The sequence below is a fragment of the Ptychodera flava genome, chromosome 22 (assembly GCF_041260155.1).
Source record: "Ptychodera flava strain L36383 chromosome 22, AS_Pfla_20210202, whole genome shotgun sequence".
Lineage (NCBI taxonomy): Eukaryota > Metazoa > Hemichordata > Enteropneusta > Ptychoderidae > Ptychodera > Ptychodera flava.
In genome coordinates this window covers 72,578-92,585 of record NC_091949.1, presented here as the reverse complement: position 1 = coordinate 92,585, position 20,008 = coordinate 72,578, and the positions used below count along the sequence as shown (strand labels likewise).

The window sequence follows — 20,008 nt, the reverse complement described above, 5'->3', positions numbered from 1 at the left end:
GAGGGTGACAATGAAGGAAAAAAAATAAAATTAGATTTTTTGAGCATTTTGACCGACATTAGCCCAGACGATGGCCTTAATCACTGGTAATTCATAATGCGTGTCCTCAAAAATTATCTGACATTTTGTTGGTCCCAGTTATTAAGGATAAAAATACAAAAATGATAAAAATAACTATCGTCCTATTGCGCTATCTTCTATTGCATCAAAGGTTTTTGGAATGTGTCATTTTGAACAAGATTTGAGTCTTTTCTTGAATCTTCATCTTATCAATTTGGCTTCAAAGCCCGCCATTCAACTGATATGTGATATGTGATATGTTTAAGAAGTAATTAATTACTATAGAAACCATAGTAGAGTTGTAATTATTACGATCTGGATGTCTCTAAAGCTTGCAACCGTGTTAACCATTTGACACTGTTCAAGAAGTTAATCGCTCGTAATGTATCAATTTGCTTTGACAGATATCTTCTTGCATGATACAGAACCCTGCGTATAGATTGGGTTGTTGTGTATCAAATAATATATACCGTCATTAATTAAGTTGGTATTAATCAGGGCGGAGTCCCGTCTCTCAATTTATCTGTCTTTCGGAAAGGTTGATATTGTAATTTCATATTCTTGTTTAAGCTTATTGCTGTTTCACTGTACCATACAATCTTTAGATGATATTGGAAAATCGTAATATCTCTTTCATAAATGTACTGCATGAGGGAAAATGCCAAGAGGGTTTGACCGGTTAAGAAGGGCTTGACTACGCAGTTTCTGCGTAGTGAAGCGTCATTACGTATTCATGGTGACCCCTGGCCAGCTGTCAATATCTTTGGGGGCTTTTGTCTTTTGGCCTGCTTTGCATATGCGTCGTTGGACACGACCTGCCAATCACCCAGGTAGTCAATTAAACTATTAATTGACTGTTTACCGACCCAATTAACACTATCCAGCAGTATCAGTCATATTTTAATCGCGTGGCCCGGGTGGGCACAACGTAGGAACGCGTGTATTTCTATGTGTACGTTTCACTTGTGGTGTTGTTTGTACCATCGTGCGTTTGAAGTCCTTGTTGCACCTACAGCATTACCTTCAAGGTGACAGGCTTACTATTAATGTTCAGTATCATTGCACCGAGTTCTGCCCACGGTGAAAACCACCTGTTTTGCCTACTAATTACTGCCCGTCGCTGCCCGTCCTGAATGTAGCCTATCTATAGCTACAGTATCACATAAATCATTTATCAGTTTTGATACATACTCCTTAATTGTAAGTTTGATCAAAATCGAGACCACATTCAAGGGCTATGCAGACTGTCCATTTACGCACACACAGTGACAAGAAGGCGGCAAACACCTACTCACCAAGCACATCGAATCGGCGAAAAGAAGTATAAAAAGCTAGGCTCATCGCCAAAACAAACGCGCCAAGCGCTAACAAAAACCCATACCAAGCGGCCCTTTTCAGGGCCACCAAATACTCCAAAAAGAGAACTACCAAAAAATACGATAAAATGACATAGAACACACGAACACTTAAAAGAAATAACAAAAATCGTACACATAACAAACAACTGAAACACAACATTAAATACTATATAAACGATCACAGTAACGTAACAGAAAACATGGCCGTGGAAATAAATCAGCTATTTCCAAAGAAAGCCGACAACAACATGAAATTCAACAACAACCTATCATCGCTCAAACTATGAAACTCCGAAAAATAGTACTAGGCAAAAGCCTTAAAATTCATTTGGACACAACAAAACAAACAGAATAAAACCACCTCAGGATTTCAACAAATAAAGTCGTATAATGTGACTACGCTACATCGTGAGACACAAACAATCGCAACACCAATTCAAAGAAAAGTCAAATTGGACTCCACGAACAACAAAAGAACAAAAACTTGAAAGCTATCTGAAGCTTCTAAACTCGCACTTCTAGAGATACCCTTTCAAACAAGGAAACAAAACATGTCGCGTGCCAAAAGAATCGCGATAAACCAGCTTGCAAACAATGGACAAATTTTGGGAAATAACCCTTCGACAAGGTTCGGTTTTTCGTTATTGTCAACACAAACGATTACGTACTCGAATGCGAAAGGCAATTACGTAACACTCAGTATTATACACAACAAGCCAGAACAAACAGTAAACAAAGTAAACGAACTATTAATTAAAATGTACGAGAACAAGCACATCAACAAGGATGCTTGTAAGTATCTTGATCCAATAAACATAAAATTAGTACCCCGCAGTGGTACTTATTGCCTAAAAATTCACAAACCTCCGCAAAATCTAAAAGACACACCAGTCAAAACAAAATTTACCGAAGTAAAGAAATATAGAACAAACAAACCGAACCACCAAACGGACTCACAACCTGACCAAAATTAATATACTTGCCTCGCTAATCGGAAAGCAAGACCACTAAAATGCATTAAAATAAATTTTCACAAACACAAACTAAGGAAAGAATCTACACTGCGACTGATGAGAAACCACACTCGGGTTTCGAAACGCAAGCGTCAAAGGGCGACTCTATCAACTTTTGTAACAACATAGGTCCGGCTGCGTCTCGCCATAAGCTTTCCAAAACAAACAAAACAAAATTACCGTACACACTAATCCAAACTTCTCTACAAATATCCAAAGCGAAACAAACATTTCATTAACACAAATAATCTGATAAGAATGTAGGAACACATTTTCGAAACGAATCAAACACAAACGCGACAAAAAACATTTAGGATAGTTAGGTGGGGGAGCCTGATTTACACATTTTCATAGAACCTAACAAATTTTTTAGGATCTAACAAACTATACATATCCTCGCTATACTGTCTATGATTCTAAAAATAAAGTCATCTGCCACTTTTTCTGTATACGCGGTTTGGCAAAACTCATCTCTTCAATCGAAAGTTGGGCGATTTCATGGTTCTTTGGGGCACTTAAGTGTACGTCGAGCTTAAGGAATGTAGTTACATTCGCGATGTTTTATTCGAAAATTATTTATTTCTTCAAGGGCAAATGCACATAATTTATGCTGTTGGAAATACTGGCCGCTCATAAACAAGACAATAAACTCAATATATGTGCACTTTACTTATATTGTCAAAGTACCACCGACACCCACAAAAAACCAAATGGTTCAGTCCAGGTATTTGCAACTCTGCCATCCGACTGGTCAACAGGAAATCAACCATAGGTGTCTTTTGGCACGCCTATACGCCAGTCCCATCGGGAAGGTACTCCTCCTCATATACCACTGGCGATCCCACCCTCAAGGCACTGCGTCATTCGACCAAGCATTGTTATTGTAATTTCCTGCATAAAATTAACAGCAAGGTCAACCGGTCAAAATCTCTTGGGATTTCCTGGCATGTGGCATTTAGACAGAGAAGGGGAATGTCATGATTTTAAGTGGATTGGTTTTGGGGAAAGTATGCAAAGGATTGGGAAGGGACACCATTTCCATGCATCCAGTATTTGAATCCCACCAGCGCCGTTCTCCCCTTTGTTAACTATCCATGCCCTTATAAGTATGATTTTGAAATGCATGAAATATAGCCAATATATAATATATATATATATATATATATATATATATATATATATATATATAATATAGTATGTATATATATATATATATATATATATATATATGTATCTATATATCGTAAGATTCGATGTCATCATCGTGACAGCATACGGATCTCATTTTGCGACAGCATATTCCAGACTATTTCAGAGCTACTTACCTATTCCTGCGGACTCCATGTCACTTTGAAAATCACTGACATGACAGAGTTCGTAAGAGGAGTGCTGCATGATGCATTTCTTACCGGCTTCCCTGCAAACTTTCAAAATGGGAATTAACATAAAGATTACATCAATCTCGTCGCTCCGAATATACGCAGGAATTCATTTATATATTTATGTATTTATTAATTTATTTACACTTTTATTGAGCGGCCGAGTTACTTGTACAGTAATTTTCATCGGGGCTCAAGCAAAATTACAATAATTTACATTCTACAAAGGAACATTCATTTTCACATAATCTTTCAAGTCACACTTAAGGTGTGCAGAACAGTAGTTTGTTTGGTTTCAATTGGTAAAGCATTCCACAGTTGGCAGCACGGTATTGAAAGCTACGTTGACCATATTTTGAGAAGCATCTAGGTACAAAAAAATCCTGGCGAGAAGTAGACCGTGTATGATGACTATGTACATCACTCTGAGCGGTAAAAAATCAAATAAATACTGTTGACCATACCCTTTCAAACATTTAAATGTTTCAATTGCGTTGAAGTAAAATATTAAGTTGTCTGACAGACATGACATTAAGTAATGAAAAAAATCCACAGAAGGGAAATCAAACGGAAGTTCAAAAGGGTACGTAGAGCTCTTTTCTGAAGTATAAACACTTTATCAATATCCTTAACTGTTGTGTTCCCCAAACTACACAGCAATAATCAAGAATACTCTGGAATAGACCATAATACAGTACTATACTCTGATCAAAAGAAAATAAGTACAACGGTTACGTAAAAATCCAATGCGCATATTCAATTTCTTGCATAAATTATCAATATGAACATCCCAGGATAAGATTTCATCTAAAGATATACCTAAAATCTCCCCTGAAATAACTTTGGGGATCTTGGTATCAGCTATCTCTACAGCTAATGAAACATCGGAGTTATTCAAATGACCCAATTTAAAAGGTGAAGTTATCAAAATGCACTTTGTTTTCCTTGCGTTTATTCACTATGCATTTTAGATTCGGCCGTGTAGAAATAGAATAATGTCGTTTAATTTTAGCATGTCACTCACAAGTTATGTGTATATTAACCATTATACTAACCGATATCAATTTGATGGTTCTTAAAGGGCCCATGACTATATATTTTGATATTGTTCATTACTTTTGTTGTGTAAGGACATTTTTTTTGTTTTCCCTAAAGTACGTTAAAATATAAAGTACTAGCAAATACAACATTGTGTTCAGGATACTGTGTCATTGTTAAAAAGTGAATTCTAGCTCGGACTAAAATACGGTTATCGACAACACCATTGAAATATCACCAGTGCACACGTTTCTGACATTGAAGTATGATCTAAAGAGTTACACAGAAAACTATATTTGTGAAACAGGACACAGATAATATGAACACTTCAAAAGTTGTAACAGCATTGTGATAAAATGGTTTTGACATAATACCAATAAAATACCTTCATCGATGATATCCTTAAAGAAGCCTTTGATCTGATGATCGTGCTCATCTCTGTGTAAGGAAGGAAGAGAAGAAGAGGGTTCATTCCTGTAATTCTGGTACATATCATATTTGGAATGATTTGGCGTTTTGTACCTTTCATTTGGCCATGAGAGAGCAGTCTTTTTTCGTCACCGTCCACCTAATCAGGAATCAAAGCCTGCAAAATGATATAAATATCAATTCAAGGAATCTAATGAGCTGGGTTACGATTAAAAAGAGGGAACTTTGTATTTGGCAGCCTTATCCATATATCTTATATCCAAACAAGGAAAGCTGCAGCGGCGCTGACAGACGAATATACGTTTCTTGGAGAAAGTTTATGATTTCTATAAGCGATAAACATTGTATTTCGACCGCAATATGACCATGGTAACACATGTGATATATCAAAATGATTTGTACAGATATCCATTAGACGAATTTGTATGTCACAGAATGTGCAGTTGAGAAAGTGTACATCAATTCCAATTAAAGTTATCTATAAATATTACAATAGGAGTCTTGTGATCTATCTTACGCATAATATAAAGAACAATTGCATAAGACGTCGACCAGAAAAGTGTACGTCTTATCGTCTGCTTTTTCCTCAAGCCTATCCAATATCGTGTTTTCCATAGCTTTTCCCAGTTGATGGAACATTAACAGGGACAGTGTCAGATCTTGTCGACTATGTGCTCCACGAATTATGGGATTAAGGAAACTTCCATGGCCTAGCTGTGTACGATTTGAAAATGAAACGTGAAAGTGAATCAATTGTTACAGGCATTGACACCTTAATCATTTTTGCAACTGTAATCAAGAATTTCTTTCATGTACCGTAGATAAGCTTACTAGTACATTATCTAAGCAATTTTTCAGGAGATAATTCACCGCATTCAGTAGATCGCCACGAACGTTCGAAAATAGTTAAATCTCTTACTACAGAAATAATTAATATATACATTATATGGCATATGTTACAAGTTTACGAACAAAGAACTTATAAAATATAACTTAGTCTTACTTGGCTAATATACGAGATAGCATTGCACGGGCCACCGGAATAGGAACTCGCTCTGACAGCACAGAAGGAAGGATGTTGGGTGGCGAAAAAGAATTGGCAAATTCATGTTGAAGGTCGTCATGGAAAAGTCGGTGGCTTGCAGAAAGGTGTTTAAGGTCATAGCTTACTCCATTGTTAAGCCCAAACCCTGCAGAAAAAAATAGTGTCAATGACATTGTCCCAGTTTTGATAAGAACAGAAGTACAATCGACAGACGGAATATATGACAGTCATCGTAGTGCAATCAAATTTCAAATTCCACCATAACTTTATCAAAAATGAATTTATTCCTAGGAACCTACCATTTGAAAGATATGTTAAAGGAAAATAACGAAAGCTATCCAATGAATTGTATCCTTAATACCATGCCATAGTTTTGATTTTTGATATATCATTATGATTGAAAAGGTAAATCTTGCCATGTGCCTCTAAGCGAAGATTATTGTGAATCTTCACCTACCCTGTGCTGCCTTACCCCTTGATGCACGACCCGTGTCGATCTCTCAATACATGGTATACAACCGTCTTGACTGTAGCTAAACTGAAAGATCCGTCGCTCGAGGGCGCTCTCTACCCCCCCCTCTAAATGTGAACTATATCTACTTTGTTATTACTCAATACATGAAAAGTATGCAATATCGTTGACATTAAGCAAGGGTAATAAAATTGACTTTTACCATTGTAAGTTTTAGGCCAAAAGTGACAACAAACAAGTCTTACTATTTTATTACGTTTTAAATTAATCATATTAATTATTCGAATTTTAAGAGCGAAAAAGTATCAGGCAAGAAGGTTCACATTCAAAAATTATTTTTACAAAAACGTAAAAAAATATTGCCTAAAAATAGCCTTGCTAATTTTAGCACAAATTTGACAATTTAAACTTAGGCATCCTAAAATAAATGTATAATCAACATATCAGACAAGCGCTTTCTGAAAAGATTTATATTCAAAAACTGGTAAAAACTACACTGCTACTAGTGTTGTCATGGTTTGAACGAGGTGATCTCAACTCATATTCAGGGACCAGCATACCTAATTTCGAACCCATCGGATGTGCTATAATTGAGAAGAATGACAACAATTGCCACAAAGTTGGAATAGAGGTAAATCCCCATAATGAGAACAAATCTGGCTTACATATCCCTGTGCACGTGCACTTTGCACTTTGCACGTGCACATGCACTTTGCTTTTTATCCTTACACAAACATAAAAAAATATGTCCGTCCCTAATCTTCAGATACGCTTTCATAAAAATAGATGGTTCAGTGGTTTTTGAGTAATCTCAGAGAACGACAGTCGGACGGGCAGAGGGACAAACAGACAGACGTACCATACCCATATACATACATAAACAAACAAATACACTCACAAACACACACACGCGGGCGCGCGACGGACGCCGCGCGATCCCCCTATATTCACATAAAAATGGCAGCTAAAATAAGTTGGTCGATCGATCATATTAGAAATGTCATGCTGCTTCCATTAGATTGCTAAGGTCAAACTTCGCAAAAGCCATTAATAGTATACAAATTTAGTCGCTTTCAAAACCTTTATCGATTAGATAACATGCATATTTACATAGTTTGATGGTGAGATCGAGTGACCGTGAAAAAAAAATATAGATCACAATCGATGAAAAACGGATGATCCAGAAAAAAAAAATTAGCATTTTTGCATGATTAGAACTTGATGTTCGTATGTATGTGTAAGGATAGGTAGATTATTTTCCATTTTTTATCAACATCAATTGATTGTGTCGATTTAAAAAATTTGCAACGCAGCACACTAGAAAGCAATGTGACAAGCAATACATTAAGTGACGTACCTTCGATTACCTGACAGGCAAAGAAGATCGCAAAGGCGACACAGAGATTCATTTCCCTCAAAATGAGAGACATCACAGCAAAGGCTACGATATGTATGCCGAGAACGGAAGATCAATTGTATGCAAATTTACATGTATTACACTCTGACCTCTGGGAGAGATGATACTTCACAAATTCGCTGTCAGAATAAAGTCTGGTCCCCTGCCCCCATTTCTACCGTAGGCTGCGCTGCTTACAACAATAGGGTCCCTGTTTTCATGAGTAGCGCAGCCAGGGGCAGGAACACGGTTACGTGTGGTCCGATACTCATCGGCCGCCGTGGTATGCATAGAAAAAGGGGTTTTCTGTGCATACCACGGCGGCCGCTGTTTCGAAACACACGTAACTGTGAGTAAGAATGGGGCAGGGGACCACACCATTCAAAGTATGGATCCATGCATACGGACTCAAAATTTAAGTCCCCCTTTTCTGTAAATATCGATGTTCTTTTCACTATTTAGGGTTATTTTTTAAAACATGTATATACTTTCTTCTTGCTTTACTAAGAAAATCAAGAAGAAATGCAGAGTGTCAGTTATCAACACAGTCGTTATGTGTGAATTGTTGGAAGTTATTGACGGTTGACTTGACAGTTGACAAGAACAACAATTAAACAATAACATTAATGTACGATATGTGTTGTGTTTACAAATGTAATAAGAAGGAAATGTCATTGTTTGCTTCATAGAACACAAATAATGTAACTGCAATCGAAAATCGAATGTGAAAATGGTGTCAAATATTTTATTAAATGGCTTTCAAATACGTATAGCTTGCTTTGCATTGTGCGTCTTCGAATTGTCAATATTTGTATTCAAAGATATATGATATGGCAATGTATCGCTCATTACAATTTGCCGTTCAAATGTGGACAGCTGGAAAACAAGGGAAGCATCAGACGACGCTGGATCGCTATAGCTGATGTCATCCACGATGTTCGCCTGTTCTATGGTTACAGTGAAACGTTGAAGAGTAACGTTCTTCAAAGATTAACATGCGCCATTAATCTTACCCTCTTTGGTCATTTAAATATTCGCCAGCTCTAACTTGAACAGCTCGCTATCGATATCGTTATATCGCGACAAGACTGTTTGCAATCTTCGGAAACCGAAAATAGTCAAAACAGGGATAGCAACCATTTTGAATATGAAAGATCGGTAAATGTTAGGTTATTTGTTTGTCCAGTACCAAACTTTGCAAAGTGACCTCTGAGAGAATGATCAAAAGTTTCATTGAGGAAAGTTTGAGCAAAAGTTTAAATACGCAAACAGGTAAGGGAGGCAACTACTTGTGTTTGCCTGAGGTAGCCGAATACAACGACAGCGTTGTTGCCGGTCACCAGGGCGATCAAAGTTATATCCATCCTTTATAGAGTATGAGCTCAGGCCCTCTAAGTTCTAAACGTTTCGTGTATTTTGCGTGTGCTGTGTGTCAGCAGGAGCACCGTAACAATTACATGATGTACCCTGCTCATAAAGATTGCACCAATGGTTGGACCATGGAGTACTATGGCTATCTGATCTCGGCTATCTCGTCTCATACAACATCTGAGTATGTTTGTATGGACATGTCGGGTTGCGTTCTGGACGGTACGTCAGGTTGAGTTAATGCAGCCTTACTTTTCCCAGTGGAAAGTGTGTACATGGTTGCTGCCAGCGGTCTGTCGACGGTGCGCCCCCTACGGCAATGGCTATGAGTTATCTTGCGCTGTTTGTTCTAAGTAGGTTATGATTTGTCTCAATATTAGACTAAAATTGTATTATTTAATCGACAATGAATTTGCTGAGGCGACAGTTCTAACACCAAGTTGAACCAATTTCAGTGTTTCACGGCCTGGTCAGATTCTACAAACAATGTGCACACATGCGTCCTTGACATCAAAATGTACGAAGCGCGCATTAATCCAGAATAGATTGCATCTAGGGGATAGATATTCGGAATATTAGATTTTATAATTTTTTTCTAATCAAGAAATCCTGGAGTATTTCACTATCTTAGTTATTCGAAAATCGTATTTAACCTCACAGAGTTAACACTGGAATGGCAACAATTTTGAATGTGAATGTCGGAATAGATTTGTTTCTCTGATACCAAATTTTGCACGGCGACCCTTGATTTTTTTCTTGATTTCGTAAAAGAACGGCCGAAAATTTCATATAGCAAAAGGTTAAGTCTTTAATTTTCAAGGTGCATATTAATTTTGAAGTCGTCGAAGAGATTGTTCCGGATAAATAGTCAAGATCTGTACAACCACGTCACGCATATGCACATATGCACGCCAGATTCCAATCTTATGCATCGGTATGCATGGTGAGTACATTTATATCAAAATCACAGATCATAACTTCATTGTTGATTGACATTTTAAAGTTCTGTAAAAGCAAGTTTTTTTACTAATATACAGCATTTATTCATCAGTAAAATCTTTGCATTTTCCGTTATACAGTACACCTGAAGAAGCTGTAGTTTTGAAACGTTGTGTCACAAGTTCATTAGCATGCGTTCGGACCAAACGACCGCGGGTGCGGTGTTCCTCAATCAAGTTTTATTTTTATCATCCCACTCCACTCTCCACTGGGAGAATCTATCTATCTATCTATCTATCTATCTATCTATCTATCTATCTATCTATCTATCTATCTATCTATCTATCTATCTATCTATCTATCTATCTGTCTGTCTGTCTGTCTGTCTGTCTGTCTGTCTGTCTGTCTGTCTGTCCGTCCGTCCGTCCGTCCGTCCGTCCGTCCGTCCGTCCGTCCGTCCGTCCGTCCGTCCGTCCGTCCGTCTGTCTGTCTGTCTGTCTGTCTGTCTGTCTCCAAAATTACATGAGTATTGTCTTCGAAAAGACAAAAGAACTTTCGATACTTTTACATTTTTTAATCATATGAGTTTTGAAATCCATCGTACGAATCAAATTGACAAATAGAATCCACAAAGATTATTTAAGGTTTATAACCTTATACAATGATATGGAAATATACAGATATTTGTATATCAAGTTTTGTCAGTAATGAATTGAACTGCTCCTAGAAGAAGGCCAAGCCACTCTTTCGATTTAGAAACCCAGCTTAGTAACTCCCTTGAAAATCAACATCTCAGCTATGTAGCCAACCATTAGTTAGTAGTAGTAGTAGTGGTAGTAGTATGTTTATTATAGTGACATGTAATTACCAAAGTATATAACTCAAAGAGAAAAATACAGGATGAATTACCCAGCCCATCGGGCTTATAAGTCACCATGAAATATAATTCATTTAACAAATCATTGAGGGTGCTATATAATTAGAAAAACAAAGAAATCTCACAAATCACTAATTATGAACATACAAAACATTTCGTCGCCTATTAAAAGCTCTAATAATGAATTTTGAGGTAACTCTTTGGTGATTTACCATGATATGTTTTAGCTTACATATATCATCGTAAGAAAAAAATTCAGGACAAGATTCACTTACAGAATTATATAAGAAAACCGTAAGTCATCATACAATGAGCAATGGAAAATAAAATGAACTTCATCCTCGACATCATTCGAATCACATAGTTTACATGTACGATTGGCCACTGCCTCGCCTCTATATCGCCCTGTTTCAACCCTGAGAGGAAGGATACCAAAACGAAACTGGGCAAACAGAGACCTTTCTGATCGAGATAAGTCCAAGTTTAGGTAGCCTTCTGTGCTGTACTCTGTCTTAAAAGTGGAATAAGTACGGAGTTTTGGTTTATTTAATACATTATTGTACCAATTTTCAACACAACTTAATTGTTTGTTCTCCTTGACCCTATCTATGTCACAAGGTGTCACATCATCAATGTCTAAACTTTCAAAAATATTATGCAACTCTGCTGACCAATTTCCAGCACACAAGTAATTATCCCATAAAAAAATTTTCTTGGTCAATCTGTTTTCGTCCAAACAATTCAGTCTGTTCCAGTAACGAACCATATTAACCCATCTACGAGTGATACACATGTCCCAGCCGGTATCTCCAAGAACAGCAAGTTTAGGCGCAAATTTATGTACTCCCAGAAAATAACGCAGTGCCCTGTTTTGGACTAATTCAGGAATTAATTCATTAATTCTAAATACCTCTTGAGTGACGAGAACTTTGTCCTCGGATTACTCACGCATGAGTTGGATGATGCAGATATATATTGATTATACTGTGTTCTGCTTTGAATCACTAATAAAAATGATGATTTTTTAGTGATTATTAAATGATTTTTTTCTACAGGAGGGCGCTGTTCAGGGAAAATTGTTTAGGATATATGACACCTTGTAACGGTCGAGGCGCTACCACAGCATTCGTGGTTAGTCGGTTTTCAATCACATATTGCTGTCTGTTCAACGTCATGTGATACTGACGTTGGAAAAGTTAAGAACACATTTCATTTCCTGGTATATCATCGTCATGTATGCATGAGTTACCTCGTTGGACTTCGTTCATGGTTACGCGCTAACGGGAATGTTAGTGTTTATCGTTTCGCACGCATTTACTCAACTAATACAGATTTCTCGAAAGATATGATGGTGAAATGATTCTAAATGAATTAAAATTTATCTGCACCCACTTCAGGTTTTGTTTAGTGTGACTTTTTTATATCTTTATAGATATTCAGGCCACCGTTTCTATTAGGCAAACAAGGGAAATGTTAAACTCTTGCTTTTATCTGACGATAACTTCATGTGTCTATTTTATGAACCACATAATATTGCAGGCATAACTGTTAAGCTATGTGTGAATCTCTTCCAGAATCTGTTATCACAACGAATGCAATGAAATAGCTTGATCAGTAGGGTTAGCACGTGATCTTATGCAGAAAGTCACATAAAGTTATTAAATACAGACATGAAAGGGGTGAAAGTTCTGAATGGAGGAAACCGCGGTTGAAGGCAGAACGAGCTCACATGAGTTGCATGTTGGGGCATGCTGTTTTAACTTCGCGAGTTGAATATCCGCCCTTCGCTTCGATAATTGTATATAGTTTGCCATGCAAACTTCCATAAAAGAAAATACTATGGAAAATGAATAATTAAAGGAAGTTGCTAAAAAGGAATGCAAAAATGTATGCCAACCTCAATCCATATCTCTATTAGAAGTTTGGGAAGTTGCCGATGCCGAAAATACTGTTTTATATCGGCTATTATTGGATAAAAACGATAACATTGTCTAACTTCTAACCCAGAGTCTGATATTAGAAGGGTTGGGAAGAGGCCGATGCCCGACACGCTGTGTTATTGGTGGATAAAATCGATAAGCTCAGTATCTAACTAACTAACAGATGACAGGCCAATCAGGCATGCGTCTTCCGCCGACAAATACATTGTCAACGATTCGAGTTTATATCCTTGCTTTGTGAGTGAGCCGGCCGGTACTTAGTTAACTCTTTGTTATGTTGGGTAAGTATTCAGCGATATTGTATGATCAAAGTGACCACTAACGAAGACTTGCTATCAAAACACAATAAAGTGAAGGAATAAACTTGAGCGGACTGTGGCGTGAGTATAGGCTGTTGGTAAGATCGTTGGGTGAACGCATTGGCTTGCCCTGCGTTGCCCTGTAACTGATGGCAAGAAAAGCCAAGAACTAGGGGCCAGTCTACCGCTAACACTGAAACGCCTACGACCTTTCTTCACAATTTACCGATTAATGCCAATTTGATAGCACAGCTTGTAGCAGTCCCGTGAACAATTGCTTTCTGTCCACGCGATACCATGCAAAAACCGTGTCCAATGAAACAAGCGACGTTGAGGTTCTCACGAATGCACGTGTCCCTGTCCATTGCGATGATTTATAATACCTTCAATATTTGAATATGTCTCCCACCATCACAAACTCTTCTACATTGATTTCTTTGCGACTATACCAACATTCGTAAATGTGTACATTGAACTGTAAATAGTTCTGCTATGCCCGCTACTTTCGTGGTCATCCCACATCTTATTTACTCACGTTTCCTACCGTTACATTTTCGAAGTCATTGCATTTTTTTAAAATTTAGGATACCTGACAACTTAAAAATATGATGAAAATTGAGATAAATTTGGTTTTAATGTTTTCATGGCAGTAACAGTATATACGGTTATGCCTATTTTGATTACCCTGACCGTTTCATTGCTAGACTGATTCTGTCGTTTAATTTGTGACACCTGAGTAATTTTCAGCGTTTGTCGATATAGTTGGAGACATCACCTCGTAGAATAAAGAAGAATGAATTCGGTTGTAGAATTGGATATCCTATGGTCAAACTTATGTGTATTCAATAGTGAGCTGAAACTGACAAACGTTTGCGAAGTCTTAGAGCACCTCTCATTTGTACTTCAGTTCCGTCATGTCTACTATACAGTTACAACGTCCAGAAAGTTCCTTAGGAAATCGGAAAGCCTTATTTCCCCTGCCGAGATTTTCTTGTCCCGTCATCTAGCTATAGATATTCCAGATCACCAGATCAGTTAAAACAGGGTGAAAGAATGAGTTGCACGATAATATTGAAGCTCGATAACACTGCTAGTCCTGTGTATTATACCGAAGTCACAAATGACAAGAATTTTGGTGCATGCGATGACTAAAATCATTCTTGAAGGCCCTTTCCATTCATTGATCACTTTTTGTTCCACACAATGGTTGCAAACAAGTAGTAAAACCTTAAACAGTACTCTAATACAGAAAGATATAAGAAATATGGCAGAAAAAGGAGAGTTTCATTCGTATATAACATAGTCAACAATGGACACAAATGAAAAACTAAAATAAAAAAGGTACAAATATAAATATTTTGAGAAAGTACGCGCCTCGAAGTTTAAAGACATCAACTCTTGCTCATGCTTTGCCTAACGGAGCTTTCCATATATTCTCATGATAATTAATAATATATAGCAGTCAGTCACTCAAAAGAGATGAAAATTACCTAATCATTTACCGTAATTAGAAATTGAAAATAGCTACCATCCCTATGTCAACTCTCTTGGGAAAAATTAAAGTATCGAGTTTGAATATCTATCCCCGAGGCGCGATCTACTTTAAAATGTGAAATTTTCAACCATAGTGTTTCACAATGTTATAAGGTACGTAAAAGTTAGATTTTGTAATGTTTTGCGCTAAGAGGAAATATTTATACAAATTTACTTGAAACGCTGATTCTAATTGACTGAATTAATGATGACCTTGTCCACTGCGCAGGAGGTGCAAATTTGATACCGTGCAACAAGATCTTTTATAAGACATCAAGTTACTATGGGCAGTTTTTAGGATACCGGTCTCAATATCAGAGGATAGTGAGACAGAAACCCGGTAATCCAGAGCCTGGTGACGGACACACTGACGGAGGATGGTGAGTTCAAGACTCTTTACACAAGTGTTGCTCCATTGAGTAGAGCGTTAGGAGTACGTCATCCTGTAATTGGGCGCTCTCCTATTGGATCGTTCACTGGTTAGATGGATGGATTGAACATAGAAAATCAGCATTTCTATCGCAACTTGTCTGGTTCGTCACTGAATGTGCTTTGGCTGTAAATAATCACAATGTACCTGCTTCTTTGTGACACCATGCCTTAATAACTAGCTTTGCTTACCTGTACAATGTCTGACTGACTATATTTATTCCAATTCTCCCGGAACGTGAATTATTGACAAGGTTCCCGGTATGACTAGAGGCATCACTTACTCAGTACCGCGAAACCAAACATTTTGTTAGAAAATTGTGTTTGTCATTACAGTATTGTTAATGCTATTTTCAGAGAATGTAAACGCTGGAAGTCTCGCATCACGTGACGCTGTATGTAGGCAAATCAATATATTCAAGACAGATTGTCTCTTCGATTTAAGCAAGATAGACAGACATTTATCTTGGTTTACCATACGCTGTTCTCGTTCCCAAAACGTTGACAAATATGCTGCCACGGACAGCAATCTTGACGATTCTTTGCATGGCCGTTTTGGATGTGACTTCCATCAACTGTGAAGAAACTCTGCAGCCAAATAGTGCAACTGTGGTAAGACTTCATTGCTCAGAATGTTGAAACGAACATTTTAGCGTTATTATGCACAGTTTAAATAGAGGGTGCTACGTGTCCATCATGATGGATTTTCAACACAGCAAGTCTAACATCATCTGAACACTATAAGCTTACGAGTGTGTAAGTTTGCTCTCTCTAGACTGTCGGAATATTGAAGGACATATAACTGTAATATTTGATCAATCCGATTATTCTCATGGCAGAGAGAGAGAGAGAGAGAGAGAGAGAGAGAGAGAGAGAGAGAGAGAGAGAGAGAGAGAGAGAGAGAGAGAGAGAGGGGGGGGGGGAGCTGACATCGAAGAGATCTCCGTTGGTTGCCACAATTCACTAGGTGTTTATTTTGTCTTTCAAGTCCAAGAATGGTGAAGATCTACCTTCGCACAATCGCCATCAACCTGGTCGAAAAGTAGGTACGTAGCGTAACATGCTCAGTCTGTCAAAGTTAATTACAACACAGTCATGTAGTTTTATTGTCCTCACTTTTTTGGATATTTCCAGTTAACATTGCATCGCTCGAGAGGTCAGCTATATTGGTGTGAGCCTTGAGACATGCTGGAGTAGTAACCTTGGAAACAGTTTGCAGTAACGTATGCACAGGAGATGTAGAGAAACGGCATGGGATATGTGTAAACGGGCCAGCATAAACTCCGACAAAGTTTCAACCTTTCTTCAAAACAATAGAGTTACCACGATATCAACATAATTTGATCCATGGCTTATAAGACAAAAACAGTTTTTGAAAAGTTGTTTTCAAACTCAGAATAGAACTTGGCAAGGACTCCTATTTTCAATCAGAAAGTGACTTTCATTATAAAACCATACATCTTTTAATGATGACGACTTTTTTTTTACAGTACGTTTTATGTCTCGGTACTCTATACAAGTTTTAAGGCCTGTTTAACCTTCGACTACAGAATTTCAGTATAGTTTATATACGTCGTCACTACCTAAACACTGGAAAAAGCTTCCAAAATTCATTATCTCATGCAAACCAAGCTCTCCATGCAGTAAAGAATGTATTACATGGCTTTTTTGTTATCAAGGGGTCGAATGCTACAAGCAACAAGACGGTTCAGATTATCGAGGCACGGTATCGACGACATCCAGCGGACGAGCTTGTCAGAAGTGGACCTCTCAGTCACCGCATCATCACACCAAAACACCAGACCGTTATCCCGCACAGGCCTTGGCGACCATAACTTCTGTCGTAACATGGATGGTGCTCCACGGCCCTGGTGTTATACCGTCGACCCATCCGTACGCTGGGAATATTGCGATGTTGGCACGCCTAGGAAGAGGTGTTGTCACTGTAAGGAGTTACACCATCGTTTAACAATATTAGCAATCTGGATTCTATTAAGTCTAACAAGGGTGTAATGATTTACACTTAGTCTGAAATTTCAGTCAAAGTTTCTTGAAACAAATACTCAAATACTATATTGACTATTTTATCAGAGCCCCCTCCCCCCAAGTATTTCCTGTAACACTTATCCGGAAAGTCAGAAATGATTGAATTGTTTTATATCTTGTTCTCTTTGACCAAAAAAGAATCGACATTTGCAACATTTTGTCAATTTACAAACAAATTGTCATGCTGCAAATAACGTAGCGTGTTAGCCATCGTAATCAATGTTTTTGTTGTCATGTTACTAAATTAAATATAGGATTTATAAAACTTAGTTAAGAAAGGTCAAGTGCCAAATTAATTTTACATCGAAGATAACCATGATTTACAGACGCAGGTCATCTTTGCTTTAATGAGTAGTCGCCAATAAAAATATATTTTATTAATTAAATGTAAGTTTCCACTTCTTCAAATGACAAATGACGGTTCAATTATTATTACGTCATCCATTGCCATGACGAATGCTCAACAGTAAAATGGTGATTTCATTCAGCTTTCTAAAACTTCTTACAGGGAGAGGCGGTTCTGGTGTAGTTTACACTCGCTGGGGTCACAGTTCATGCCCGGGTTACACAAAATTGGTTTATACAGGTATGTGAAGATTTTTATCGGAAATGATGCAGCATTTTCAGCATTGGCAGCAAATTTGGGTTCAAATCAAATATTGTTGTACTGAACGATAATTGACAATAATTTAGTGTGCTTCTAAGGAACGGCTATGTCGTACATTCGCGCTGTAATCGAGGGAAACGACACGATTCACATTGATGGTGAACACCTACATGTAGTTCAATGCATTATGCATTTACTGCAATCCAATCACTATATACGACATCAAATAAAAAGCATTTAATGAGGTATTTCATCAAACACCTGTGTTTTTTGTTGTTGAATTATCATTAAGTTTCGGTCTTTTCGACGTTCTGACAATTTTTTTCTCGCAGTGCCCAACTTTCAACCCATGCACCGACTCTTGCCTTTGGCTTCTATTAAACTAAAGCTGAGAACTTATCTGAACGTTGAATTTAATTCCAAAATATTATATTTGTTTAATAGTTACGAATGTGTGTATTAATCTCTCAGATTTTAATACTTGTTGTATTGAATTATGTCGACAGATTGAATTTAATTTCTTGGAAATGGCTCAATATATTCAAGGCGAACATATGATAGTGCGATGTAATTTGATATCTTTTAAAATATTTCCCAGTCCACAAATGTATAACTTGTTTTCATGTTATCTACGATCCGGTAATTTCATATACTTAACTATATGGTTATGCAGAGTGCATTTGTCATACTGCTCATCAAATCAAATTCGGGATAAAATAAACACTCCATGCTAATAATGGGAAAGTTTTCCATACTGTTCATTCATTTGATATTTCCAAACGTCATCGATCTTTAATCATTTTCCAGGTATAATGGCGGGATCCTACCACACCCATAAAGGAGAAGGAGGCAATTATTTGTGTTTGCCTGAGGTTGCCCAGTATGACAACAGTGCTGTTCACGGTGGCAGACAAAGCGATCGCGGACTTTTTTATCCCGTTGAATACCGAGGAAGTTCCGGGCCACTGAAATCTAAACGTTATCACGATCTTCCTTGCGCTGTTTGCCTTCAAGAGCATCGCAACAGTTACATCACGTACCCTGCTCGTAACGATTGTCCCATTGGTTGGACCAGAGAGTACTATGGTTATCTAATGGCATCAAAGTATAACGAGGCATCAACATCTGAGTATGTTTGCGTCGATGTGTCCGGTGGCGTCTTAACCGGTACGTCATCTAAAGTCAATGGTGCTTTCATCTACCCGGTCGAAACTAGGTGCGTTTCCGGCAGTGGTTTGCCTTGCGCCCCATACATTGATGGCTATGAATTATCTTGCGCTGTTTGTTCAAAATAGACTTATAATTGTCCCACGAAGACCTAGATATGTATTCTTTAGGATGAGCTAGTAGTGAGTGTGCTGCATAATAAATAATATTAAAAAGATTCCCGAGTTCCACAGCGATTTTTTATCACAAAAGTCATCTATACATGATAGGTACACTGTACTATACTGGTGTTCTCAAAGAGTGCTCAGTATATGGATCCCTGATGTTATCGATGATACCTGCAATAAGATTTCTTCACTGACGTATTCTTTGAAAACGCTCATGTTAGTCATAGTATATCAAGTGGTATACGTCCTGGTGCTGCGATCAACACGTTCTCTCCGCTCTTGGCTAAACGCCTTGTTCCAAAGCTAACCATTACACCATTACAAGTTTGTTCAAAGTTTACATATCACTTATCATCGTGGCTGTAAAAGTATGCAAAAGAAAACATTGCTGTCTTAAATGCCCGGTGAGGTATACCAAGCAAGAAATAATACTCAAATTTCTGACA

General features: G+C 37.6%; 1 protein-coding gene across 1 annotated transcript; it reads left to right on the top strand.

Annotated features, from left to right (window-relative positions):
* Window positions 1–16,057: 16,057 nt before the first annotated feature.
* LOC139123399 (plasminogen-like) lies at window positions 16,058–19,535 on the top strand. Its single transcript, XM_070689545.1, has 5 exons — window positions 16,058–16,187; window positions 16,564–16,621; window positions 17,255–17,520; window positions 18,130–18,207; window positions 19,036–19,535. Exons 1-4 carry the CDS (start codon window positions 16,086–16,088, stop codon window positions 18,148–18,150), a joined length of 447 nt encoding a protein of 148 aa, XP_070545646.1. The 5' UTR covers window positions 16,058–16,085; the 3' UTR covers window positions 18,151–18,207; window positions 19,036–19,535.
* Window positions 19,536–20,008: the final 473 nt, after the last annotated feature.

What these genes read in the sequence shown, in the direction of transcription:
- LOC139123399 (XM_070689545.1), top strand. Translation starts at nt 16,086, where the DNA reads ATGCTGCCACGGACAGCAATCTTGACGATTCTTTGCATGGCCGTTTTG. An exon ending in AGCCAAATAGTGCAACTGTG is followed by an intron (nt 16,188 to 16,563) that starts GTAAGACTTCAT and finishes TTGTCTTTCAAG; the next exon opens with TCCAAGAATGGTGAAGATCT. An exon ending in TAGGAAGAGGTGTTGTCACT is followed by an intron (nt 17,521 to 18,129) that starts GTAAGGAGTTAC and finishes AACTTCTTACAG; the next exon opens with GGAGAGGCGGTTCTGGTGTA.